This window comes from Dryas octopetala, chromosome 9 (assembly GCF_963921425.1).
Source record: "Dryas octopetala chromosome 9, drDryOcto1.1, whole genome shotgun sequence".
Classification (NCBI taxonomy): domain Eukaryota; kingdom Viridiplantae; phylum Streptophyta; class Magnoliopsida; order Rosales; family Rosaceae; genus Dryas; species Dryas octopetala.
Genome location: NC_141374.1, coordinates 15,796,634 through 15,821,941, shown reverse-complemented (window position 1 = coordinate 15,821,941; position 25,308 = coordinate 15,796,634). Strand labels below are relative to the sequence as shown.

General features: G+C 36.9%; 4 protein-coding genes across 7 annotated transcripts; 2 read left to right on the top strand and 2 right to left on the bottom strand.

Annotated features, from left to right (window-relative positions):
* HCA2 (Dof-type zinc finger DNA-binding family protein) lies at positions 1-2,230 on the top strand. Of its 2 annotated transcripts, none has more exons than XM_086257623.1 (2): positions 1-244; positions 921-2,230. In XM_086257623.1, exons 1-2 carry the CDS (start codon positions 194-196, stop codon positions 1,830-1,832), a joined length of 963 nt encoding a protein of 320 aa, XP_086113749.1. In that variant the 5' UTR covers positions 1-193; the 3' UTR covers positions 1,833-2,230. The 2 variants fall into 2 exon arrangements, with proteins under 2 accessions (XP_086113749.1, XP_086113748.1); XM_086257622.1 differs by having other exon boundaries at positions 918-2,230.
* A 1,231-nt stretch (positions 2,231-3,461) lies between these two features.
* LOC147274775 (Ribosomal protein L12/ ATP-dependent Clp protease adaptor protein ClpS family protein) lies at positions 3,462-5,042 on the top strand. The gene is made up of 2 exons (XM_086227790.1): positions 3,462-3,597; positions 4,094-5,042. The coding sequence occupies exon 2, from the start codon at positions 4,266-4,268 to the stop codon at positions 4,845-4,847; it is 582 nt and encodes a 193-aa protein (XP_086083916.1). The 5' UTR covers positions 3,462-3,597; positions 4,094-4,265; the 3' UTR covers positions 4,848-5,042.
* Positions 5,043-7,182: 2,140 nt separating this feature from the next.
* LOC147274774 (Serine/Threonine-kinase ATM) lies at positions 7,183-11,435 on the bottom strand. Its single transcript, XM_086255854.1, has 2 exons — positions 11,235-11,435; positions 7,183-11,019 (listed from the first exon to the last, which is right to left on the bottom strand). The coding sequence occupies exon 2, from the start codon at positions 10,967-10,969 to the stop codon at positions 7,358-7,360; it is 3,612 nt and encodes a 1,203-aa protein (XP_086111980.1). The 5' UTR covers positions 10,970-11,019; positions 11,235-11,435; the 3' UTR covers positions 7,183-7,357.
* Positions 11,436-13,630: 2,195 nt separating this feature from the next.
* Positions 13,631-23,764, bottom strand: PANK2 (pantothenate kinase 2). 3 transcript variants are annotated; one of them, XM_086256530.1, is made up of 23 exons: positions 23,637-23,764; positions 22,827-23,183; positions 22,041-22,253; positions 21,827-21,885; positions 21,606-21,722; positions 20,744-20,863; positions 20,566-20,660; positions 20,373-20,466; positions 20,055-20,186; positions 19,741-19,853; positions 19,349-19,541; positions 18,021-18,229; positions 17,385-17,429; positions 17,182-17,230; positions 16,831-16,913; positions 16,173-16,289; positions 16,019-16,082; positions 15,564-15,710; positions 15,306-15,464; positions 15,072-15,155; positions 14,536-14,730; positions 14,371-14,442; positions 13,631-14,073 (listed from the first exon to the last, which is right to left on the bottom strand). In XM_086256530.1, exons 2-23 carry the CDS (start codon positions 23,116-23,118, stop codon positions 13,984-13,986), a joined length of 2,742 nt encoding a protein of 913 aa, XP_086112656.1. In that variant the 5' UTR covers positions 23,119-23,183; positions 23,637-23,764; the 3' UTR covers positions 13,631-13,983. The 3 variants fall into 3 exon arrangements, with proteins under 3 accessions (XP_086112656.1, XP_086112657.1, XP_086112658.1); XM_086256531.1 differs by lacking the exon at positions 23,637-23,764 and having other exon boundaries at positions 22,827-23,624; XM_086256532.1 differs by lacking the exons at positions 13,631-14,073; positions 14,371-14,442 and having other exon boundaries at positions 14,576-14,710; positions 22,827-23,187; positions 23,638-23,753.
* Positions 23,765-25,308: the final 1,544 nt, after the last annotated feature.

Genomic DNA, 25,308 nt, shown 5'->3' with positions numbered 1-25,308 from the left:
AGTTTCTTAACACTCTGGTTCTCTTAAGTACTCTCTTACTCTCTCTCTCTCTCTCTCACCGGTTTACTTAGTGAAACTGAGAGCTAAGGAAATGAAGAGTGTATGAAGAAAAAGCTTGTTTAAAGTTGTTCAATTGTGTTTTGTCTAGCTAATTACTCGCTCGCTCATCTGGGTTTGATTAATAGTTTCTTTGATGGGTCATAGTTCTCTGCAAGTTTGCATGGATTCACCTGACTGGCTACAGGTAAGTTGTGCTTAATTTTGAAGACTACTTAAATGTTGATCGATCACTATATATATATATATATATATGTTCCATCATCATCGATATATCATGACCACTAAATGCTCCATTTTTGTTTCATTTAATTATAATGCTCTTAGCTAAGTGTGATCAGCTAGCTAGCTCCATTTTTATATATGTGACCAATCAATGCTTTTTAGTCATGAATTCTCACCTTAATGCAAAGAACTATATATACTGAAATCCCCCGTGAGCAACCCCTAATATAAACAGTCACGGCTATTAAGTATATCTTAATTAAGGAGATAACACTAATTAGCAATGTCATTGAAAATTCCATTAGCTAGCTTGCTAGTGATGATGAATGACAACCACATTCATGAACAGAAGAAGGGTATTTAGCTACATAGACTTCCTTGTTTTTCCCATGACAAATTTGCTTAAATTCAACAATAATTTGATGAAAATAGAGTTCCAGACTTCCAGTAAGTTCCAACTTTTTCTAAATATGGAATGTAATGAAGCACGTCTCGGGATATGTGTGTCCTAAGCTGCATTAATCAATTCCAAAATGTCAAGTCCCTCTCCTAGCATTATTTGATCGATTGATAATCTATATCTGAAACGACAAAGAATGTCTCGTCCTAAAATTATTCTTTTCTATATATGTCAGCAGGGAACGATTCACGAGGAGTCTCCAATGGATTCTTCCTCACCATTATCTGGTGACATGTTAACATGTTCAAGGCCCTTGATAGAGAGGAGGCTGAGGCCCCAACACGACCAAGCCCTCAAGTGCCCTAGGTGTGACTCCACACACACCAAGTTTTGCTACTACAACAACTACAGCCTCTCTCAGCCTCGCTACTTTTGCAAGACTTGTAGAAGGTACTGGACCAAAGGCGGCACCCTGAGGAACATCCCTGTGGGTGGCGGGTGTCGAAAGAACAAGAAAGTTTCATCATCTGCCTCCAAAAAACCAAATGATCATGCTAACAATCCGTCGATTGTTAATCAAAACCATCCCGGATCGTCTTCTCATCATCACAACCCCACCGATCTCCACCTTTCATTTCCGGATCAGATGCAATTTTCGCAGTTTAATGGGTTGCTTGGGGGTCAAGGCACCGGAAACCCTAGCTTCATGGATAGCCGGTACAACAATGGGATGCTTGAGAACCCAAGGCCCATTGATTTTATGGAGAGTAAATTGGAGGCTATAGTGGGGAATTCTAGGAATTATGATTTTATGGGGAGTGGTGGTGCTGATTTGGGCATGGTGGGTGGGCTTGGAAATATGAGTCATGGAATGGAACCAAGCTTTCATGGTCTTTGCTCTCCATTTGGGATGTCCCTTGATCATGGGAATAATAATGGGAGTAATTTCATGGACACTTGCCAGAGATTGATGTTACCATATGAAGCAAATCATGAGGATCATCAAATTAATCATGGCATGGATGTGAAGCCCAACACTAAGCACTTGTCCCTTGAGTGGCAAGACCAAGGGTACCTCAATGGTCTAGGCTCTTGGAGTTCCGGCATGATGAACAATTATGGTCCCTCCACAACAAATCCACTAGTCTAAAATTTAATTAGTGACTTCAATTAATATATTATCGATCATCTGCATGCATTAAGTAGAGTAGGTTATTCATCAACTACTACTACTACTAGTTCTAGTACTACTAGCTAGTTTTATATAAGTATATGCATGTATGCCTTTTTTGGTGGAAAGGGTTTTAATTTCTTTGTGTTTCCATGTAAGAACTAAGGTGGTCGATCTTGCTTTCAACTTTATTGACTTAACAAGGACAGAGTGTGAATGGGAACCTGGAGAGTCCAAAAATGAGTACTGCCTTTGGTGCAATATGATTGGGTGGTTTGTATTTTTGTTTCTTTAGTGGGTCTTTTTCTTTCTTCTAATTTGTTGTACTACTGTTTGGCTGCAAGTGCAAGACATTAATTCAAAGGTCCAAGATTTGGTGGTAATACCGAGGAGGATATAGTAGTACTCTTTTTTAGTGTAAATAAAATGTTTTGTTTAGTACTTTATTAGTCTGAAGTTCTGAACTTTATGTGCTGCGTTGTCTGCATGTTGGAAGGAGATCGAGTGATTAAGTTATTATGATAAAGTGGTTTTAAACTGTCTTCGTGGTTGGGACTTGGGAATGCTTAGAGGCAAAAATTAAAGGAGAGCAAAGCCGAGTTTTCAGTGAAAGCAAAACTAGCAAAACTAGCAAAACTAACTATAGCCATGTGACTCCATTGTAAACCCTGATCGAGGCTCTGATTGTTGGTACATATGGAAGGAGAAGAAAAAAAGATATCTCTCTCTCTTTCTCTCTCTCTCTCAGTTAGGAACTCAGGAAAAGCTAGTATCATTGACAGCATATATATATATGATCTGGGTGCGAGGCTAGTGACTCAATGAAAAATTAATAAAACTAATTAGAAAGAAAATAACTCTGTTTAAATAAGTGTTCTGACCGAAGTAATGTAAGTTTATACCCCATAAATTGATCAGATAACTAGTTATCTCTTCCAATCATTCCAATTAATCTAAAAATTATCATTTTATCTCCTAAAAACTGTAAGTTTTTATTTCCTAACACTCTAATCATGGACTGGTTTTATATGGACAAAGCGTATTAATTACTTTGTTGTAGTTATGCGACTCCATACAAATTATGAATATGTAAAGTTTAAATAAAGTTAATACCACATCTATATATAAGTCTGGTACATAAAGGCGGCATTTGTATCATTAAGCAATTATTCTAATCTGGTCATCTGTTGAGTTTAGTCAATTAATTCGAGAGCAATATCAATACTGAATTAGATTTGTATGTTTTTTTTTTCCTTGAAGATTATAACGTACTGCTGCCATTTACCATGAAAATATGACATACTTATTGTTTTGGATAAGTCAACTCCTAGTCTCCTTCTATACTTTAGCCACCAAAAATTTTAAAAATAAAAATAAAATAAGAAATCTCCTCTATCTGTAACCACATTTTCGTATATGGCAAATAAATTAAAAATAATAATAATAAAAATTTCAATTGGCATGTTATCGTGCTTGCCTTACCTGTGCACTGTTGGGTTTGCGTAATTGGGTTGGGAGAGAACGTTGGGCCACTGGGTGGACCATTATGTCTTTTAGCCTACAAACACTGGGCTAAACAGGCAAATCCATTTCATAAGATATCATTTTGAGCCAAATCGTGACCCGACCCGAATATTATATACGTTCACGGTGCACGCATCGATACTCATCTCTCGCCGTTTTGGTCTCTTTGCCTCAGTTCACTGTCTTGGAGTTGGCGGCTCACATTTATAAAGCTGCGGTGGTGAGTTTCTTTCATATGGTTTCTGTTAAATCTTTTGTATGCTTTGGGGTTTTCTTGAGGGGGTTTTGAGTTTTATGAAAACCCAAAATTTACGGTTTGTAGTTAGAAGAGATCAGTTTGAGTGTAAAAACGCTTACAATGAGGATGCTCAGCTAATGGGGTATCTTAATATTGGCTTATATGTGGATGGCATTTCAATTTTCTTTTCTGGGAAATTTGTTCGTTTTATATGAGTCATTGCCATTGATTTCAGTTTGTCACACTACATGTTTGTGTAAATGCCCATTTGAGTTCTCTATCATTTTTCTTGTTTCTTGTTGCTTTCTTTTTGTTAAATCTGTATATTGAACATATAGAATGAGTCTTAAGGCGTAGACTAAACCAGTGTGTACAAGGATTGAATACAACAAATGTATAATGAAACATGTGTGTGGTTTGGTATCAATGAAAAGCAATGGTATTTCCTTTGCTAATTGAAATTTTCTTTCCCCTCCAGACAAGGGAGTTCTCAAGTCTCAACATTGCCCATGCAATTCAAATTGTTCTAAATACAAAGGAAGCCCTCTTTTAGTTACACCCAATGTTGCAGCTACTTGGTTGATGCAGATAACAGCTTTTTTCAGCTTTCTCCATTCTATGAGGCATTTTTTTCACTGACCCAAAAAACCATGAAGCTCATTGCACTTGCTAGATCTTTTCGTGCTTGTCCCACTCTACGTGAAATAACTGGTCCTCTGCAGTTTCGTGCCTTCCAACCTGATTTTGTTCCCAGGGATCCCAAGGCCAAGCCAAAAAAGTACAAATATCCAGCATTCTATTACCCATATGGCCCTAGACCTCCACCTTCAGATAAAATCATTCAGCTTGCTGAACGAATTGCAGCACTGCCCCCTGAAGAACGCTGCCAAATTGGCCCTACTCTCATGGAGAGGCTAAGGCATCCCAAGCTGCAGCCCATATCAATGGAAGGTTTGGACTTGGGTTCACAGGGAGGGCCAACTGGTGGGTCAAAGGCTGAGGAGAAGAAGGTGGAGAAAACAGCATTTGATGTGAAGTTGGAGAAGTTTGAAGCAGCTGCGAAAATCAAGGTGATCAAGGAAGTCAGGGCTTTTACCAGTTTGGGATTGAAGGAGGCTAAAGATCTTGTTGAGAAGGTTCCTTGTGTGCTGAAACAAGGGGTTACCAAAGAGGAAGCAAATGAAATAATTGAGAAAATAAAGGCTGCTGGAGGAGTTGCTGTTATGGAGTAACATTACGGAGTTGTTTGATGTTGTTGGTTATGTGATGTTGTGTTGCTGAAATGATTTACAATGTTGTTTCTGTTCAAATCTCAGGAAGTTCTTTGCAACTTTCAGAAGATGAATTTTGTATTGAGGATGGATTACCAGTAGCCATTGTCAAAATAGATATGAAGAAATAATAATGTGTGGACATTTTTCTGCAAAGCTTGGTTTGAATTAAATTTTCCAATTGATGCTGCAAAATTTGGATTGTCTTCAAAAGAATTAAAATAAGCTCAAACACCAAAAGACTTGTATGACCTCTATATTCCCACATTCACAGAAAGAGTATTGGCAATATATCCATGTTCACCAAAAGCTTGGTTGTTTGATAGCTGATCCGCTATATTTTTTGAGTTGGTGGGGGTTGCATTTCCTTGTTAAATAGGGTAGCAAGTCATATAAAAATGAGTCGCCAAGTATCAAACAAGAGATAGAGGCATTGAGATGACTTGCATATGTGCATGTTATGTGAACATCATGGAAACTTGTCATAGTAACTCATCATTGAAACAATGCTTGCTTGAAATATGATTAACAAAAATCAACAAAATCACAGACCCAGAAATAGACAAAGCAAAGTTTAATTGCTAATTCCTTGGCATGAGCAACTAAGTTTCGTCTTCATACTGAATGAGCCATAACTATGTTGTTTATGGAACATCCTTAGCCTACTACAACCACTATACCCTCCGGTAGGGATGGCATTCTCTCACAAATCCGATTCCCGCATAGCCCCACCCCTAATGGTTTAGGAACAGGGATACCACTCTCCACCCCGTTTAATTTTATAAATATAAATAAATATATTATACATTTATACATATATATTTTTATAGTTAGTTTTCAATTTCAACTTTTGTTTGTCTTTTACATTTAATAGTGTTATTTTTATGGTTTATGTTATACTATAATATGATTGCTAGTGTATTTATTAAGTACATTATGTATTTATGTTGGTTTTGTATCATTCTAATAAGGCTTTTTTTCATTTTACCCGAGCTCAATCTTACTTCACTATCTAAAAAAAATTGTGTTAATTTACCACCTAAATTATAAATTTGTTGCAATGTACCACCTCTAAGCTAATTTTGTCTAAACTTTTGTTAAAACTCTTCTAAACTTTTGTTAAAAATAAGAGTTTTGGTTTTTTTCAAGTTCCTATTATTAGAAAAAAAAAAAAAAAAAAAAAGATTTTTGACACTTTATTAGCTTTGACACAATAAAAAAACTGATTTGAAGAGACCAAAACACTTTTATTTTTAACAAAATTTTAGATAAAATGAGTCAGAGGTGAGAGGTGGTACATTGCAACAAATGTTGAATTCATATGATAAATTGACACAATTTTTTTTAGGTAGTAAAGTGAGATGAAACTCAAAATTCAGGTGAATAAAATATAATAAAATTTTTTAATAAAGATTTTTTTTTAAGTATAAAGTATTAAGACTCCGCATACCGATGTGGTTCTCATTTACTGGCAGGACAAGGATGGTAATGGTAAGTCTAGTCTCGCCCCATTGCCATATCTAATCTCCACATGCAGAAAAAGAGGCCAATTATTGAACGTTAAAACCCTTATTTTGCATAACGACATTGAATTAGTTATTATGCAGTTACATATGCATTTACATCTAGAGAAATTATTAATACATGTCAATTGTGAGAATGTCTCCCATATTAGAAAAATATAGTATTGGCTAAGTATTTATAAAGGTCTTGGACCTCTTTTTCTATTGTTAATTGATTATATGCGTGAAGTTCCAATTTTCTTCATGGTATCAAAACAATTGTTCTTTGTTGTATAGAAAAAAAAAATGCATATACAATTGCTACTTTGTACGTCATAAACAAATGAATGTTATTCTCCAGATGGGCAGAGAAAGAAAGATTTCTTGGTCAACATAGGAATAGGGTAGCTAGTCATATAAAGAACAGTCGCCCAAGTATCAAACAAAGACAATAGAGGGCATTGAGATGAGTTACGTGTGCGCATGTTATGTGAAGTTGTGAACATCTCGAACCAAAGAAAAAATGTTATGTGAACATCATGGAAACTTTTCATAGTAACTGATCATTGAAACACCTGGCATTGAAAAACAACACTTCAACTTGGCCAAAAATAGAAAATAATGGTCTCAAAAGGGAAACCAAAGGTCCAAAACATCCTACATTCCTACCTTTTTTGTTATAAAGAACAATAAAAACACAACGCTACCTGTTTAAACCGAGCTTCATTCACATTGTGGAAAAATAGAAGAACTGGGTTCATACTGGACTCTGGAGAGAGAGAGAGAGAGAGAGGTAAATAAAGCGAAACCAAATTAATAAGATACATAAGGTTCCTTCCAATGCAGCTAGTCATTGTAATAAATTACGGAGGTTCCAACTTTAACATCAACACCACCAACAGAGCCTTCCCATGGAGTCGCTAAATTTACAAACAACCTATATAAAGATTCCATAACCTACCGTTCTAACTAAGAAGAGGAAGAACCACCCATGGAGCTCACCTTCTTCAGGAGGCCTTTAATTTCACACTCCAGTTTGGCCCTCATCTCTGGAGAAAGATTGTCGCCTGACTTTTCCAGCATTGAAGTCATCATCTGAAGATTCTGCCTTATGAAGTCAAGGCGAGGCGCCTTGCCAGGTGCTTTTATAGGAGTCAACAATCTCTGGGCAGAGGGAGAGGGTACACTTGTGGGAGAGGACCAGCCTGGTGCTGCTAAAACCCTTGGCAGAGATGGAAGATGAAAGAGCCTGTAATTAACAAGGTTTGCACCAAAAGGGTTGTCCTTCTCTAGACTCCGAAATGCTTCTCCAGCATCAGCACTTTCCATGAATACAACATGTGCGCTACAAGGATCTTTTAACAACTGTGTATCCGATTCCTTCAAGGGTCCGAACCGACAAAATGTTGAAATTAAATCATCTTTTGAAGGCATTGGAACTCCTGGGGCAAAGGTCAAGAGAAGAGCAGTGCCTAGACCCTTTTCAGTAGCCTGCATTTTACCGTAATTTATCTGTATAGCTTCTCCTTTTCTCCTCCTCTTCTTCCGCTCAGGTTTAATTGGAGGTGTAAGGCCATTGAACTCCTGAAATTCCTTTCCAACTGAGTTGAATTCAGCACTATTTCCATTCAAATCCGGGATGCCATCAGCTGGATGCTTTGACTCTGCTTTCTCCTTTCTCTTTCTCTTTTTCGGTGCAGGCCTACCTTCAACAGAGAGCAGGCCGGTAACCTGTTTAGATTCCAGGCATGCCAAAGCTGGATTAGGAACACGCAGATCAACAACCAATGTACCAGGTTTCCCATTGTTTACATTCACATCTACTAAGCCAGTAGTGATACCAAATTTTGAATGCTCTGAAGCAGTTTCATTCCCCAATCTATTTTCTAGCCCAACTTTACCTTCAGAAGTAGCATGGCCAATAACCTGTTGGTCATCACCGAGAAGATTAGGTGGAGCATTGCTCCAATTCAAATCTGGTATGCCAGTTGTTTGTTTAGTCTGCAGACACATTGGACCTGCTCGTTCCTCCTTCTTTCTATACTTTCGCTTAGGTTTACCACAAGGCTGGAGAGGGCCTATATTCAAGGGATCTTGTACCAAAAAGCTATCAGTGGAAATGCTTATATTCACATCTGACAGCCCAGAAAGGGACTTGGTCTTCGATCTTCCCAAATTTGGTCGTCCTCTTTTCTTGTGTGTTTTCAGACATGTATCAGGTCCATTGACAACCTGTCCAGCAGTTGCAGTGCTTTGAATTAAATTTGGCATGTTGGCAGTATCTTCACCCATTGAATGCTTCAAATTTACCTTTTTATTTCTCTTCTTTGGCACAGATTTAGTCTCCTTCTGACCACTATATTCCAACAGGCGGGGTTCAGCATCTTTATCCTCATCCAGATCAGCCACATTGCTACCATAGATTTCACAAATAGATTCGTCATGAAATACTGAAACCCTGAATCTAGAAAAAAACCAGCCAACTGAATCAAATGTTTTATTTTCGTTTGGATATAGGCAGTTGACAGCTGTAGAGCAGATTTCAGAAAGCAAGTCAGCAGAGGAAGCATTTTCTAACTTTGAATTACCAGATTTATTACTCACACCTGTAAACCTTCTATACCATTTTTTCCAGAACTTCTCACCACTACATTTAAAATTAGAAGGTGGCCCACTAGATTGGCCAGCACCAATATTTGCAGCCACTCCTTCATGTGTAGCTTTCAAAACTTTGTGGTCGTCTGTTTCAGCAGACAATCCTTTCTGCTCCCAGTTTATGTATGGGTAAGACAAGTACCTGCTCTTCTTCCGTTCTCTTGACTCAATGCCTTTTTCAGTCATTCCCTCATTCTCATCATCACCATTTTCTGCACTGGAAGCATTGCTCTCTTTTGTTGCTGGAGTTATCAAGAGGCCGGTCTTAAGACTCTGAACATGATGGTTGCCATCGTCAACTTCAGAATCCCTCTTCATCTTTCTCTTCCTGAATTTTGAACTTGCGATGAAACCTTTATCAGCAGCATTGTCCCCACCAAAAACCTTGGCTAACCCTTCATTCTCTTGATATAAAACTTTATCGTCTGATTGCTCCTGCAAGGTAGTTAATGGCATGCTTTGCAAATGCTCTTTAGCTATCTCAGTATCTCCATATCCAACCTGAATGCCAACTTTGCTTTTAGCCATTGACCAGTAATCAGCACTGTCTTCAGCATCATTTGTTTCCCGAAGTAGATGCATTGGCAGCTGGCTGTGCCCTATGGAGCGGTAGAAGGCTGATAATCGACTCCGTGTGACAGTAAAATCAAGCATGCCACCCATGGAAACAACCTGTGCAAGATTTTTGAGATGTGCAAGAAACTCGGCAGAATCAAAATGAGTAACTGAAAATTCACCAAGTTCACCAGATTTCCGCTCAGGCACTGGAACTCCTTCCTCAGATGCTGCATCACCAACTGATGATTGACTTTCTTTCAAAACACACATACAAGTCATATTCAATTTTACATTCCCACCAAACTCTTCGAGAGCCTTCTCTACAGCTCCAAGGAATATTCTAGCTTTGCTTTGCCCGGCCATCTGCTCAAAGTACTCATGAAAAGGCTTTAGTTGGTACGGATGGCACCAAGCAACATGAATCATCCCAAAATAACCAACCAGCAAACAGCCCCCTCGGTCACTACTCACACCATACTTTGATGCATCTACAGGGTCATAAATTTTTCCTGGCCACCATGTCTGAGATTTGGTTTTCACCCATACTATATCACCCACAAAAAAATCATAATCTCGATAATCAATACCCTTCTCCTGTTCATCATCTCCAAATTCTTCTACGTTTTCCTTGCTTGCAAACCCAGGACAACTTGCCACATCAAGATCATCTTCAATAAATCCTGTTGTAGGGCCACTAAAATCCACAAACAGCGATATACCATCACCAGAAACTTCTATCTTCTTGCTAGCTGTATCAATCATAGCTGAGTCAATTCCATTTGATCCCAATGTTTTGTCTTCATTCTTTCCATCATCTTCAACCATCTTCTCAACTCCATCATCTTCAACCATCTCCTCAACTCCATCATGTTCAACCATCTCCTCAACTCCATCATCTTCACTGTCATAGCCACCCAAACCCTCGAAGTGCCCATATGATTGTGACTCCACTGAACCCTTTTGAACGCCATTTTCCTTTTCTGATTGCGATTGTTTGAAGCCCATATGAGTCTCATCTTCCCCACCAACCTCACCAATGACCAAACAAGCCTCCCCACCCCCAACACCATTCAAGCAACTCCTTTGGACACCAGACATAGCATCCATACCCAATCCCAAATCTTCTCCTTTAATACCATCTAGAATTCTTTTCTCAGCTTCCACCACATGAGTTGCCACTTCCACAGTGCCGAGTCCAACATCATTATCAGTAATATCAACTCTTTTGCCATCATCCTCCGAAATGTTGGAAAAAGATTCCAACCCGGTACCGTTTTCACTCCACTCCAAAAACCCAGAAGCCTCTTCTAGGGTTTTACCACCTGGGTTTTGATCTTCTAGGGTTTCTGGGGTCTTTGGGCTATCCATTGTCAAAAATGTCGCAGCAAGTCCACTCTTTTTTCACAACAACGTCAAAGCTGATGAAGAAAAAAATGAAAGGAAGAAAAAAAGAAAAGAAGAAAGCTTTGTCATTTTACATTGCCATTCGGTAAAATCAGGTAGAACCATAAACAATATGCCAAAACTTAAAGGCAGAAAGAAGAAGAAAACTGAAAACAAAAATATAAATACAAATCAATAACATTCCACTTATCAGAAAAAAAAAAAAAAGGAAATAAGACAATAAAATTACCTGGATTCACATCAGTGCTGAGTCTGTGATCCGAGTAGCCTGAGTTCAAAAGGTTGATGCTTGTGAACTGTGATGGGTCGTCAGAGAGAGAGAGAGAGTTAAAAGTTTCGTGGATTCTGAGAAAAAGAGGCTAAGAAAATTTGTAAGTGAAGAAAGACTGAAGAAGTGCCTTTTCTCTTCGCAATGTGACTGAAGTGGTGGTAGAAGCGTCCGTATCTAAAGATGCTTTGTGGCTTCCAGGTTTAATACACGTGAGAGAGTGAGAGAGTGAGTGAGTTCAAGTTCAACGCTAGTAGATTTAACGAGTTAATTACACTTGCAATTTATGAAGTTTATTTTTTTTCACGTATATTTCTTAAAGTTTTAATAATTATACATACACTTTCTGAGATTTTAAAACTGTTACATATAACCTCCTATAGTGAGACAAAAAATTATGCAAAAAATTATACTAAGAAATTAAATATCCTAATAAAATTACTCAAGGTGTAAGATTCAACCTCAATCAAATGTTTTTTATTTATTTATTTATTTTTGTCTCTTGTAGGAGGTTATATGTAATAATTTTAAAACTTCAGAAGTGTATGTGTAATTATTAAAATCCCAGAAAATATATGTAAAAAGACGATAAACCTCAGAAAGTGTAAGTATAATTAATTCTAGTTTTAACTCTCTCTTGGCGTGAAGCGGTTCCGTTACTCAAATAAATTTTTATATAATAAAATATTCTATTTTTAGTGCCATTTTTAAATATTTTATTTAATTAATTTCTAATCGACCTGAATTTTTTATCATTGGATTATCCGACACAAAATAGGTAATTCAAAATTTGATTTAAGAAATTTACATATTCAATGATATATAAATGGTATGTTTTTTATTAAATATTTAATATATTATGTTGTCCGTAAATAAAATACATTCACCAACCACGAATGGGTAAGAAAATAATTTCCTGCCATTAATTGTTAATATCATTGCATGAGGTTTTGGTTGGCACTTGGCAGTCTAAGTTGACAATTTCTCTTTTTAATACTTGTCATGGTGACATTGATTGTTTGATTGACTTTTGGGAACGATTTTATTCGTTTGACGTTCTTCTATACTTCTTTTTTATATAATTTTTCTTGTTTAAGTTTTGGTATTGCCGTATTGGTGAGCCCTTTATTTTTTGAATGTCTTAATTTCTAAGTACCCACGGGCTAAAAATTTAACTAAAATTATTATAACATATAAATTTAACTTGTAGATAACCTTTTAAAAGACTCAATAAAAACCTGAAATTAATACAAACTCAACCTACTCAAAATAAAAAACTAACACAAGTCCAACCCACTTAAAATTAAAATTAAAACTAACACAAGCTCAACCCATGCAAAACAACTTTAGCAAATGCCAAACTAAAAGGCTAGTACTATTTCGACCACCCTAAACTGCTGAGTTGACCACCCTATTTCAAAATTTCAATTTTACCCTTAAAACAAAAATTTTTAATTTTGTTCGTCAGATCATTCAACAGTTATCTATCGAAATATTTATAGTTATTCGACAATTATCTGCTGAATATTGGTGGATTATTCGGTGGATAACCATCAAATTGAAATGAAAAAAGTATTCGACAGTTATCTGCCGAACATTGGTGGATGTTTCAGTAGATAACCACCGAATGGATCTGGGTAATTTCATCATGTTTTTGTAATAAAGGGTAAAATAAAAAAAAAGTTGGACAAAATATGTTAGGGTAGTCAGCTTAGCAGCTGAGGGTGGTCTGCATAGCCTCACTCAAACTGAAATTGCAAAATGAAACTGTAACTATAAACATATTTTCACTACATTTTGGACAAATATAAATTTTATATACCAAAGAAACTAAAAGAATTTAATTTAAGAAAATTCAAAACAAACAAAACTAAAAAAAACGAACTAAAACTAAATTAAATAAGCTAAGTGACTTATAGGTTACAAATATTATGTTACATTTTAATAATAGATGTACTAAAGGTTAAGTAAGATGCTAGTCATATATTCTACGCTAATTTATTCTTATTTTATTGGGTTAATAGAAGCAAAAAGCCACATCCTTGCCAATGGTCATGAATATAACGAATGACTCATAATCATGATTTTGCAGGCGGATGTTTAGTCAAACAAAAGATGGAGCAAATATCATGCCTTGGACAGTTGGACTAGATTGCTTTGTATTGTATCGAGCAAATATCATGCCTTGGACTAAGATTGCTTTGAATTGTATGGAGCAAATATCATGCCTTGGACTAGATTGCTTTGTATTGTATGGAGCAAATATCATGCCTTGGACTAGATTGCTTTGTATTGTATGAAATGAAATGGTTTTCTTTGCTTCCATTGTGCAATGTAAGTAACAGAGCACATTCATCTTCATATTGGGTTCGAACCAAGAAAGCAAGAGCCTTATTAAGTAGAATCCAGTACGTCCAAGAACTGAATGAGATTTATCTCCCAGCGAGTTCCACACTTGTCTACATGAACTATAACATATTACTTCAAAAGTTTGTTTGTTTGTTTTTTTTTTTGGACCGAAGCATATTACTCGAATCTAAATATAAACAAAATAAAACAAAACCAGTACCCCTCCCAATATAGGGGGGGTCCTAGAAGATCTGCATACAGTCATAATCTTTATCATTTTTGTATGAAGTGTCCTCTCCAGAGAAGGGAATCCACCCACAGCTTACCATCAGACCCTACAGTTCGTTACGAACCGGAACTTTTAACTTACTGGTTCGTATCTGCAAACACAGTCATATATGTTTCCTCGAATCAATTTTTCAGCCAACCTTTGATTCTTCACCATTGCAAGCTGCAAAACAAGTTGTTCTAGTTATTAGAGTGCAAAAGGGAACGTTAAATCCTACTACTATTTTGCTCCCAAAGCAGCTTATCAGTTCTCAGCATCTATGCAGGGTGGAGCAAAGTTAACTTGGTTCAGTGTTTTGGAGGGCAATTTTCATAGGACACCTATTTAAATAATTTGAATTAAACAATAATAAAAAACCATGATATGGAATCATCAAACCATGTGAGCTCGGAAAATTCTGAATGGTGATCAAGAAAAACTAGTCTCACATTCCAAAGTAAGACAACCATAGAATCTCACCTTCAAAGCATCACATTTAAACCTAGCATTGAAGTTGGTATGTAGAGCTCTGCCCATCCCTTCCAAGATAATCTGCATGGATAGTGCACACTATTAAGTCAAATATAATTATCTTAAGAGCTCTCTTTTCTTTTTTATAATTAGTAACTGGAACAAGCATCATACCAAATCAGCCTCTTTTGCAGCAGCAGCTAGCTCAGAGCTAACCTGCCTCAAGTCTATGCAAGGACTGCCACAACCATTCTCAACAACCATCAATGGAACCGAAGTTGAATTTTGTTTAGAACCATCTAGGGTGCTAACCATTGCATCCACAAGCAAGCCTCCCGCTTCAGCAGCTCTGCGAAGAATGTCACAATGCTGTTGACTACAAGAATCAGTTTCTTGTCCTTTTTTATATATAGGAAAAAAAAAAAAAGAAGAGAGTTCTATGACTTAATTGTGTTACGTATGTCTGCATAAATTTCACAATTAATGGTATCAACCAATCTAAGAAGGAAAATGCGACTAATCCACACTTTTTTCCCCAACATACATGGCATGTTCACAATAGGAAACAGTTGGATGAGGAAAAGGGAGAGAAAGAAGGTAAATAAAACTTGAATAAATGATATTAAGGAAACTCAGGAAGCTTTTACTTAAGTTGGCACCAAAATTCAAGATGGAAATGGAAAACAGAGTGTTCATGCATGGAGACCAACCTTGGCAGCTTCAGCAACAATGTCAGGAAGCTCCATAGCAGTTACATCATTTAGAGCTGGAAGGGAGTTGGCAACCAAAACAACCTGCAAAAACAATATCATTACAAAGTTTCTAATACATAATCTAATTAAAAATATTACAAACCAAAAAAAGATATCTAAGACAATGGGAGGTGGACTAGTCCTCCAACAAGGTGATTAACAGGTACGTAAGCATTAAGTAAGCAAACTTACTTCTGTTCCACGTCGGAGAAGTTCCCGTGCTAGGGGAAGCATTCCTAGAACAATGTCAGCACCTGAGTTATCTACAAAGAGCAAAGCTCTTCTATGTGGGCGAGGTCTCTTGTCTCCAGATCCTAGCATTCTCTCTTTAAAGACATCAAAATCATCCACCTAAATAAACACAAACAGCTCTTATACACAAGAGTAGTCACTTACTAATTAATTCAAACAATTGAAAGGAAACGGGAATTTGTTTTGGATTCCACTTACCCGCCAAGGTCTTTGCATCTTGTTGCGACTCATTCTGTAAATTTCAATAATAGTTCCTTTGTGATAGAGGTCTACACAGGCACGGGATCCCCAGTCAAAAATGTTTGCAGCAAGAACACCTTCAATAAGGGTAAGCAGTCTTGTTTCCTGCAAATTAAAAGGGCCTCAAATGATCAGAACAATGGTTCAAAAAGTGCCAGATGGAGTGGCTTAACTGTACTGGAAGGAACTAAATGAATGTGTTTTCCAAATTGACTGTCAAAAATTCAGCTAGCCATCCACCACAATCCATATTTATCATAGTTTTGCCAACATAGAACAGCCTTTCAGGTTTCATACTTTAAGATAAAGTTTGCAAGAATGAAATGAAATATGAAGCAGACAAAATAATAAGTGATATCATAATTATGTATGTGATAATTTCCACTCTATTCAATGAACTACGGAAAGAGTACCTCACTCATACTATCAAGCTCCATCAGAAGATCAGGTAAAACAGCAAGTGATGCTTCATTCTCCCTGTTACATTCATGAAAGAGGGAGCTAAGCTCGTCAGGAATAAGCTAGATTCAGATTGAAGTCATCTTAGCAGCTTCACTAAATAATTACCTTTGTTTTATACTTCTATAGGCATCAACAAATTGGAACTCCCTCAAGCATTCTTCTCTCAGTTCCAAAAGATTGGCTAACCCTAACTTTCCATATGCAGCAGGTTCCTCCATCAACCTAAACAGCCAGTTGGAAGTTGTTAAATGGAACAAGTATACATATGAAATTTCATTGATCTCTAAGAACATATAATTGCAACAATACTGATTTCAGAAGGAACTCATGATAACTTTAAAAACTTGCATTTCAGGAAACTACAGATACATGTGCACATGTATAACACACAGAAGAGGGAGTTTCAAGCCTTATAACTGACCAAATAAGACAACCGGCTATGAATGGGAGTCATGCATCAGAAACCTCTAATTTAATGAATTACAACGATCCTAACCATCGAGATTATCTTTTGATGTGTAGATATGTTTTATTTTAAGTATGGAAAATGATTCTAACTGTGAAAGTCAATGTCCTCCACTAAATATTTTCATAACATTTCTCATCTGTAGAAAAGAAACATGACGTATGCCACATTCATGATAATGGGTTGCCAAATTTTCTGAATCTCAAACTTTCCAGATCCCAACTCAAACTACATTTTTCCTTTACAAATAAAACATGCAACCAATATAAGATATAATTTCACAGAGAGCACAGTTACCGTGCCAAGTGCGCAGAAAAAGCACGAGCAAAAGCATCACCCCTTCTTTTAGCATCATCTGTTCCACCTTCACTTGCCACTGCCTGCCATATTTCACACCAACCTCTCAAAATCATAAATCGATAATGAAACATATCGAATATAGTTAATGAACTACCAACAAAGTGGAAATCATAACTAAGCCAAAGACATGAAAGACATGAAGGACCTTGACTTTCAAATCAGCGACTGCTGAAAGTGAATTTTAAACATTTTTCAAATCTAACTATGATTTATGGACATCTGGTTGCCCATAAAAATTTGGGGGAAAGAGAATATAGTTCTATGACAGGTGCTCATGCTAATGTTTACCTTATCAACGAGGTCTGGTAGATGCTCTGACAGCACAGTGAACCAATACCTACAACACAATAGACAACCAAAATTAGCCTTAAGAGACAAAAAATCCATATTTTTGGAAATCATAATTGCAGATTATCCATTATAACAACTAATTTCGTACAGATGAATTCTAAGGATTCCCAGACAAACAGCATATTAAAGCATGTACTCACTCTAATTCGCTGTGATCTGAGAGATCAATAGTGTTAGGCTCATACCTGTAGCCACATAAGTCAATATATGTCAGAAAAATAATGTAAGAGTCAGTGTAATGGGCATGAAGTGAAAGCATAACAAATAACAGCCTGCTTCTTCGTACATTGTCTTACTACTTATTCCTAAATATATTCCTCAATATGTTAACAGCTAAATGTCACTATCTCAAATTAATTCTAGGTTTCGAGTTTTTTTTTTTTTTTTCTTCAGTGTGAAAATTATGCCAGTAAAAGTGCACAAACAAAGAGGTCATGTAGAACTAGGGCCATCCAAGAGTAACCACTCAATTATTTTAGTTTCAAGTAAAATCAAAATCAATTAGAGAAAGGAGACTACGAAAATACAAATTAAGATAAAAATTATACAATTAAAAGTAACAATCGACTAGGACAAGTGATTGACATGAGAAATTATAAACAAAGAGACAAATGAATAAGATCACAGTACAAGATGTTCCCCATGACAACGTCAAAGGTTTACTCGAACTTGGGACCTCCTCTTTATAAGAGAGGTATAGTTACCAAGTCATGCCCCAGCCACAAGAATATTATCTTAGTAGAGTGGTGAGCAACACCAACTGTAAGTAAACTTACGTTTTTAGGTCTGCCAATAATGGAAAGACTTCCAAAGTGGGTACCAGATGAAGGACCCCAATGTTTAAAGCACTTGCATCAGAACGTAGAGTAGCTCCTTTGGATAATGGAACTTCAAAGCCTCCAAGTCCAGTAGTTCCAGGTGGAGCCATTGGTACCGGAGCAGTAATCTCAGTCCCCCTCCGAACAAACTTCTCCATCCATGAAATCTGCATTCAAGGTTTCCAATCCCCATAAACTGTAAAATTTCTTAGAAATACATTAAAAGGCAATATAGTATTCATGCAAAGACTAGACTTCCTGTACAAAGCAGAAAGTTAACAGTGTACATACATGCACATATATTATATATATTATAAGAAAGTAGAAACACATATTTTCTTAATAAAGGAAATGATACAAGTAGGATGAACAAGAAGACATGAACGTGGTTAACAACAAGCGAAAACCCAAAACTACAAAATCTCCCCCCCCCCCCGCCCCCCCAAGTGAAGGAAAAGACCTAATGTTTGATGTGTTAAGACAACTGTTTTCAGTTCAGCACGGATACCAAAACAATCTAAAAGATTTTCTTTCTTGAGAAATTTAGACAGAAAGTTCAAAATATATCTCAAATCTAGGAAGAATAGAAGCTCAAAAGAGGCTCACTAGTCCTAAAGAGAGGAGTAACATATCTATAAACTCCATAATGGCCCTAAATGGATTAACTTAGTCACACCAAAACTCGCATAGAATGATATACAGGAGCATTCATGGTGAAGAATAGTCAGACACAACCGCTTGTACATACTGAAGATCAGTCAGTCACAATGGCAACTGCAGTTGATTGCTCAACCTGTAAATCTCTGTTTTGTAAACTTTACAATTGCATTGTCCAAACTCTAGCACCTCTTATGGTCATTCATCTATGGATTCCAACCTTTTTGCTTTTGCTTTTGAGCCAAGTTGGCCTTTAGACAGAATATATGCCTGTACAGTTGCTCCAATAATCTAATCTTGAAAGATGCCTGACATGTTGTGGTTTACTGGTTTAGAATAACATAAAAAGATGCGATTCTAGAGAATCATTGTAATGGAATAACTTGTACAACTTTAATTTATTTCACTAAAAAAAAAAAAAAAACTGTGGTACATTAGGATGGTAAATGGGTTGACACTCATACACAACCCATATGACATTAAGGCTTTTTTTTTTTGGCTGATATATGCCATTAAGCAGGATTCATGGTTTCCCCAAATTAAAAAAGAGTAAAACACCGAACCCAGATCTGTTAACATCAGGGGTCAGCAGCTTGAGGTCAGGTCTTTCCAAATTTCACTACACTTACCTTCTCATTCAAATCCCCAAGTGGTGGACCATGAATCTTTCCTCCTGTATATGGTGCACCCATTGGGAACCTTTCAACTAACTGGTGAACCATCAAGTCATCAAGACCATGCTTTTCATAGCTCATAAATGCACCTAAAGCTCCCAGAAACCCTTCATGTCTCAAGAACATTGCTTGTGCTTCTCCTTTTGACCTGAAAAATCAATATGATATTTCAAAAATATCAAGATAAAATAGTTAAAATATTATGCACAAGATGAAATTGACCAAGAAAAATAATGGGAGAAAGGCAAAGCATATTCATGAGTAAGAGAACTGATCTCATCCTTAGTTTCGTTAAAGACAAACTAGAAAAGGAATACACGTCTAAATCTTGATATTGTAACATGTACCAGAACTGAACTGCAAAGGAGATAGTGTCCATAGTATAAGCATGACCCCTTATAAAAAACCCTCCAAAAAATATTCGCTTGAGACCAAATCGTAGTGCATTTAAATAAGCTATCTGCACGGCAGAACAGTCCAATCAGATCTACCAAAATCAACACATCTATTGCATATATTTAATTGGTTATCAGATCAGAAGTTACCACACGACTGCAGGAAGGATATAAGAAGTAAATATAAGAAATTGCCACATATTTGAATAAGGTACTGCATCATACATTGCATTTTCACAACATAATCTTGTAAATGCAAAACACACCTGGCCAATATTGTAAGAAATCATTCGTAAGAGAGATAAGGATATATCTTCAGGTCTGTAGTTCTCAAGCTCCTTGTTTTCTGAAATAGCCTTCCCAAAACTAGAAGCGATGGTTGATGCAGACAGACCGATCTATGATATGTTTTATGATTAGGGGATGCTTAGTCACTAATAGATTAAGGAAAGTTGAATAATTCAGGATAATATATTAAAATGAAATAAATGTCTGGACTAATTTACAGCTTCAAAGTGTTCTCAACAGCGTATACAAGTTACAAACCCCAGAAATTACAGCAAGAAGAGCAAACTAATGCATACCTTTGAGTAATCCATACCGCCATAAATGTCCCCAACAAGCATGTCTATAGTGCTATTATCTCCCCGTTGACTCAGCTCTAACAACTCATCAAAACTGACATGGGAATGAATTAGTCAAAGACCTGGGAAAAAATTCTAGAAGGAGATGAGGAAATAAAAAACACAGAAATATTAATTACAAGAACAGAATAACCTTTTGCACTTTGTTAGCAGCCTTCCCAAGCCCCAATAAGTACCACCACCAACATTTGTCCCACTTACCCGCTGAAATTTTCCATCTCCATCAACCTATACCAGCTCAGGTTACTTGATAAATAATAACCAAATAAGTCTCTACAATTAGCAAAATGAAAAACATAAAAAAGACTTACCTTAATCATACTAACACCGGACCCAATATTAACAAGAAGATACGGAAATAACTCATTATGATCAATCTGCACAAACTCTTTCTGGCCCTCCATGTGTGTGAAAGCTTCATGGCGAATTGCCTACTAGAATCATGGTAGATCATCTAATTACCTTTCTGCGAAGTACAATAATCATGGAGGAAAGAATGCAAAGAATGCACTAAAAGATAATTAGTTAGAAGTACTTAATGAGATCTCAGTGAGTCCTGAATGAACAATCTCATCATAATGCCTAATGGTTGGATGGAAAAAAAAAAAAAAATTATATTGAAAAAGAAGTCTCAGTGAGGGGCAAGCATATTGTTGCTTGTGTGTGCATCCACACCTACAAATAAGTTGGTAGAGATAAGCTCCGAAAATAGATCCACAAAAATGTTTTTAAAAAACTTCATTTCAGACTCTGATAACTTCAACACTTAAAACGAAAAAACTCCCATATATAAGGAGGATAGATAAGCATAACAGAACATTAAATAAACACTAGATGTCATATTTATCAAATAAGAAATAACTTCTAATATCACAAATGAAGCAAAAATGAACGCCAAAAATTAAAGTTTCTTTTCATGGTAACGTCGGAACTCGCCAGTACCTACACCAACTCAGTTCCAATTTCCAACAATAATAGGCTAAGTCAACACCCAGGAGCATAAAATTGGAAGTTTTTAAGGTTCTTATTGGAAAATAAGGGGCAAACATGCAAACCTACATCTCCTATTAAATTTACTAGCAGTTCATATAATTTTGCAAAAAGAATACAGCAAAAGGTGCAAACAAATTGAAACATAAGAAAGAAAAATGGTATCTCATATCAAACATCCACCTTGAGTAAAAAATTTGCTCCAGCCACTAGACAATCCATTTCGTCTTCTTTGTCAAGACCAACCCCAAGCTTTTCCTTCAAGAGGTCTGCAAACTTGTATGCCCCACCACCTGTGGCCTTCTCGCAAAAATCAGCTCATTAATATTAGCATAATTCCTAAATGTACACAAGTCTAATGGAAATATGAAATAAAAAAAAAGTTTGATAAACACATATATTACCTTAATTACGGCATTTTCATTGGTTGGGGCATCAGGATTCCAAATACGAGCATCCATCCCTATCCACAAGTTAAAAAGAAGTATATACCTTTGCCGGAAACTTAACATAGTTACATAAACTGGTATCGAACATAAATACCATACAATTTCAAGAAATCTAATACGTTTAGCTATTGAAGAAAATTATTAAACAAGGGCAAAGGATAGCAAGTACCGCCACGGTGAAGCTGCTTAGAGTAGATGAAGTCTAAGCACTCATTAATCTTGTTTGTCTCAAACTTCACAAAATGAAGCCTCCCACCAAGAATGGGGTAGCTTCTCCTATTTCCATTGGAAAGTCCCAATCTCTCCTTCACAGTTTTCTTCCTTTTATCATCAATTGATTGGCCTTCACGTCTAGAAAAATACACTAACTTGATGAGAGATCCTGCAAGTAAACCATAAAAAAATAAAAAATGCAGATCTATGTAAACAGGCTAAAACAGTTTGTTAAACTTATTACAATGGGAAACATTCAAATAAGAGCATTCAATGAGATATGTGAAGAGAGAGACAGAGAGAACAGTGACAGCATGACTGTCCTTAACTAAGAAGATAAATGCTGAATTGAGAAATGATTAAAAAAATCCAAGAAAGAGGGGTGAATGGATGAGCATAATTTTGCATGTGATCTCTCACAATCAGGCACTATGGTCTAGATATGATTAGAATCTTACCAAGTTCGAATCAAACTAAAAAAACCCGCAATTACAGAAACATTGATCACAACAAAGTAATTCTCATTGGAAAACGCATGCCACGCATACTTACCCCTTCTCTACACCAACTCAAACTTCTGTTTCCTTAAGAAAAAACATTTAAGCTAAAAAGATAAACAGAAAACACAATCCCATGCAATGAAAACTATAACTGAATTACCAAAAGATGACCAACACGACTGAAGGATTACGACCCAAAAATTTCAAGAATTGTCCTAAAACAAGTGAATTTTCAGTTATACCTCCAATGTCCAAAGCCAAATGAGATATGTCATCAGACTGATTAGGCAAAAGAATAGTGGGATCCCTCTCTTCAAAGTTTCCTTGAATAGCAGCTTTGCTAAGGTCCAACTGAGGCCGAGAACCCGACCGGTGAATTGAGCTGCCGGTGGCCGGAGCCATATCTCTCTCACTTTGACCACCCTCTTCTGTTTTTACCACCCTGTCTAAATGCTTGGTTTTGTCACTTTCTTCCTCTTTCTGCTCCTTTATATCGTTAATTCCAAGAACTGGGTCCTCTGTTAGACCAGCCATTAATCCAAAATTCCACAACCCACCTCCCAACTGTTCTCCTTGGCCTATTTGGTTACTTTGTCCTCCTACGGTAAGTAGCAATAAAAAAATGATTGCAACAAATAAATAAATAAATAAATGGATTTAAGGTCGAACTTTGAAGCTATTAAGTATTAACTAAAATAGAAACCCAGTTAAAAAAATTCATTTTTGGAACCAAAATGAAGTTAAATGTATCTAGACGGCTAGACTAGACCACCTAAGAAGCAATTTCACATTAAATGAGTACAGCAAACACATGATGAAAGAAAACTGGATTATTAAACAAAAATAATTGACCCAGAAGCTTAAAAGCTAAGAGGAAAGGTAGATAGTGATTAAAAATAATTATAAAAATTGGGTTAGGTGAGGAAGTGGAAATGGAAGTGGAAGAGCGCTAGTAGTTGAACTGAATATGAAAGCAAGAGACAAAGAGCAACAAGAACTCTGTGTGTGTGTGTGTGTGTGAAATGTGAACGTTGAAAAAAACAAATGGGGACCTTGTAAGTGTGAGAAGCTTGATTCAATCCAAATTTGTAGTGATGGGGAAGAGTGAAGACAACAGTAACACAAGGATTTAGGAGAAATTGTGAGAAAAAGGTTTGGTCTTTTCGTTGTTCGGCAATGGTTGTGTTTGTGATCGGTTTGGTAATTGGTCCCCTCTCTCGTAAGACTGGCGGGTAGGCATTGTAGTCGTACTCGCATGGGAAGCGCGTGAGCGTTACGCAGATTTTGCGCCGCCTCTGGAAATAGGCAACGGATTATCGACCACTCAAAGTCAAACAAACCCCGCGGCCAAAAGAAAAAGTCAAACAAACCGACTGTAGAAAATGGAAAGCAGAAAGAGGAAAAAAAAAAAAAGTTCTTTTAGCATTTATACAAAAAAAAAATCCATATTTAGAATTTATCCAAAAAAAAGTTACTCAAGCACTTCGCCACAATTTGATGGTTCCTCCCAATTTTATCGAGCTTAATTTTGATTCTATTAAAGTTACCATTTGTTTTATAATTAGAAAAACTTCATTTGGAATTTGAAATTTTAATTTTAATTCATTATGTGATATTCCCTTACCACTTGAACTAACAAACAATGCTTATGTTATTTTAAACTTTTAATTTTATCTAAGAGCAAATTACACGTAGGTGCTTCAAGTTTATCATATATTTTAATTTAGTGCCTCAAATTTAAAAAGTTGCAAGTTTGTACCCCAACTTTCATTTCGTTACAACTTCATACCTCCGTTAGCTTTTTCGTTTGAGAAGCTATTAATGGTCTACGTGGCACACTGACGTGGATTTAAAAAATGCCACATAGACAAAAAAATAATAATAATAAAATAATAAACTTTTAAAAATAAAATAAATAATTATAAAAAACAAAAAAATTAAAAACCCTAATAATTAAATTATAAAAAAAAACAAAAAAACCATTTATTCTCTCTTCTCCCTCTTTCAGCCGCCCCCCACCCCCGATTCTCTATTCTTTGCCTCTCTCAGCCCCCCCCCCCCCGATTCTCTCTTCTTTCCTTTTCTCAGCCGCCCCCCGACTCTCTCTTCTCTCCCTCTCTTAGTTGCCTTTCCCCCATGATTCTCTTCTTTCTTTTCTCCCTCTCTTAGCCGCCCCCCATTCTCTCGTCTCTCTTCCCGATCTCTTTCTTCGGTGAGACCACCTCATCTTCTTCCTCTCTATTCCCACTTCCTCCTTCTACCTGCACTTGCTCGGAAAATTGCCCGAAAGTAGACCCAAGGGCCGACGACACCTCCAGCGAATCTCTCTTCTCGCTTCCTCTCTTTCTCGGGTGGTGGTTGTGGGTTGAGGTGGTTTGAGTTGTGGTTCGGCAGTAGGGTCTAGGAGGGAGGATGGTTGCTCGGGTTTTGGGGTTTCGAGGGGTGGGTTGATTTGTGTGGCTGGGAGGAAGGAGGGTTAGCGTGGGTCTCAGGTGGTGGTTGTGGATTGGGGTGGTTTGGGTTGTGGTTCAGCAGCGGGGTCTGGGAGGGAGGAGGGTTGCTCAGGTATTGGGGTTTCGAGTGTTGGGTTGATTTATGTGGCTGGGAGGAAGGAGGGTTAAGGTGGGTCTCGGGTGGTGGTGGTTGTGGGCTGGGGTGGGCCTCGGGTGCTGACTGGTAGGTCTCGGGTTGTGGTTTTAAGTTGCAGAAGCACAATGGAGGGAT

Excerpts from the sequence above, each read along its gene's own strand:
- HCA2 (XM_086257622.1), top strand. The coding sequence starts at position 194 with ATGGGTCATAGTTCTCTGCAAGTTTGCATGGATTCACCTGACTGGCTA. Across the intron at positions 245-917 it reads ATTCACCTGACTGGCTACAG|CAGGGAACGATTCACGAGGA; the intron begins GTAAGTTGTGCT and ends TATATATGTCAG.
- LOC147274775 (XM_086227790.1), top strand. The coding sequence starts at position 4,266 with ATGAAGCTCATTGCACTTGCTAGATCTTTTCGTGCTTGTCCCACTCTA.
- LOC147274774 (XM_086255854.1), bottom strand. The coding sequence starts at position 10,969 with ATGGATAGCCCAAAGACCCCAGAAACCCTAGAAGATCAAAACCCAGGT.
- PANK2 (XM_086256530.1), bottom strand. The coding sequence starts at position 23,118 with ATGGCTGGTCTAACAGAGGACCCAGTTCTTGGAATTAACGATATAAAG. Across the intron at positions 20,661-20,743 it reads CCGGTGTTAGTATGATTAAG|GTTGATGGAGATGGAAAATT; the intron begins GTAAGTCTTTTT and ends GAGCTGGTATAG. Across the intron at positions 17,430-18,020 it reads TTATTGGCAGACCTAAAAAC|GTATGAGCCTAACACTATTG; the intron begins GTAAGTTTACTT and ends ATGTGGCTACAG.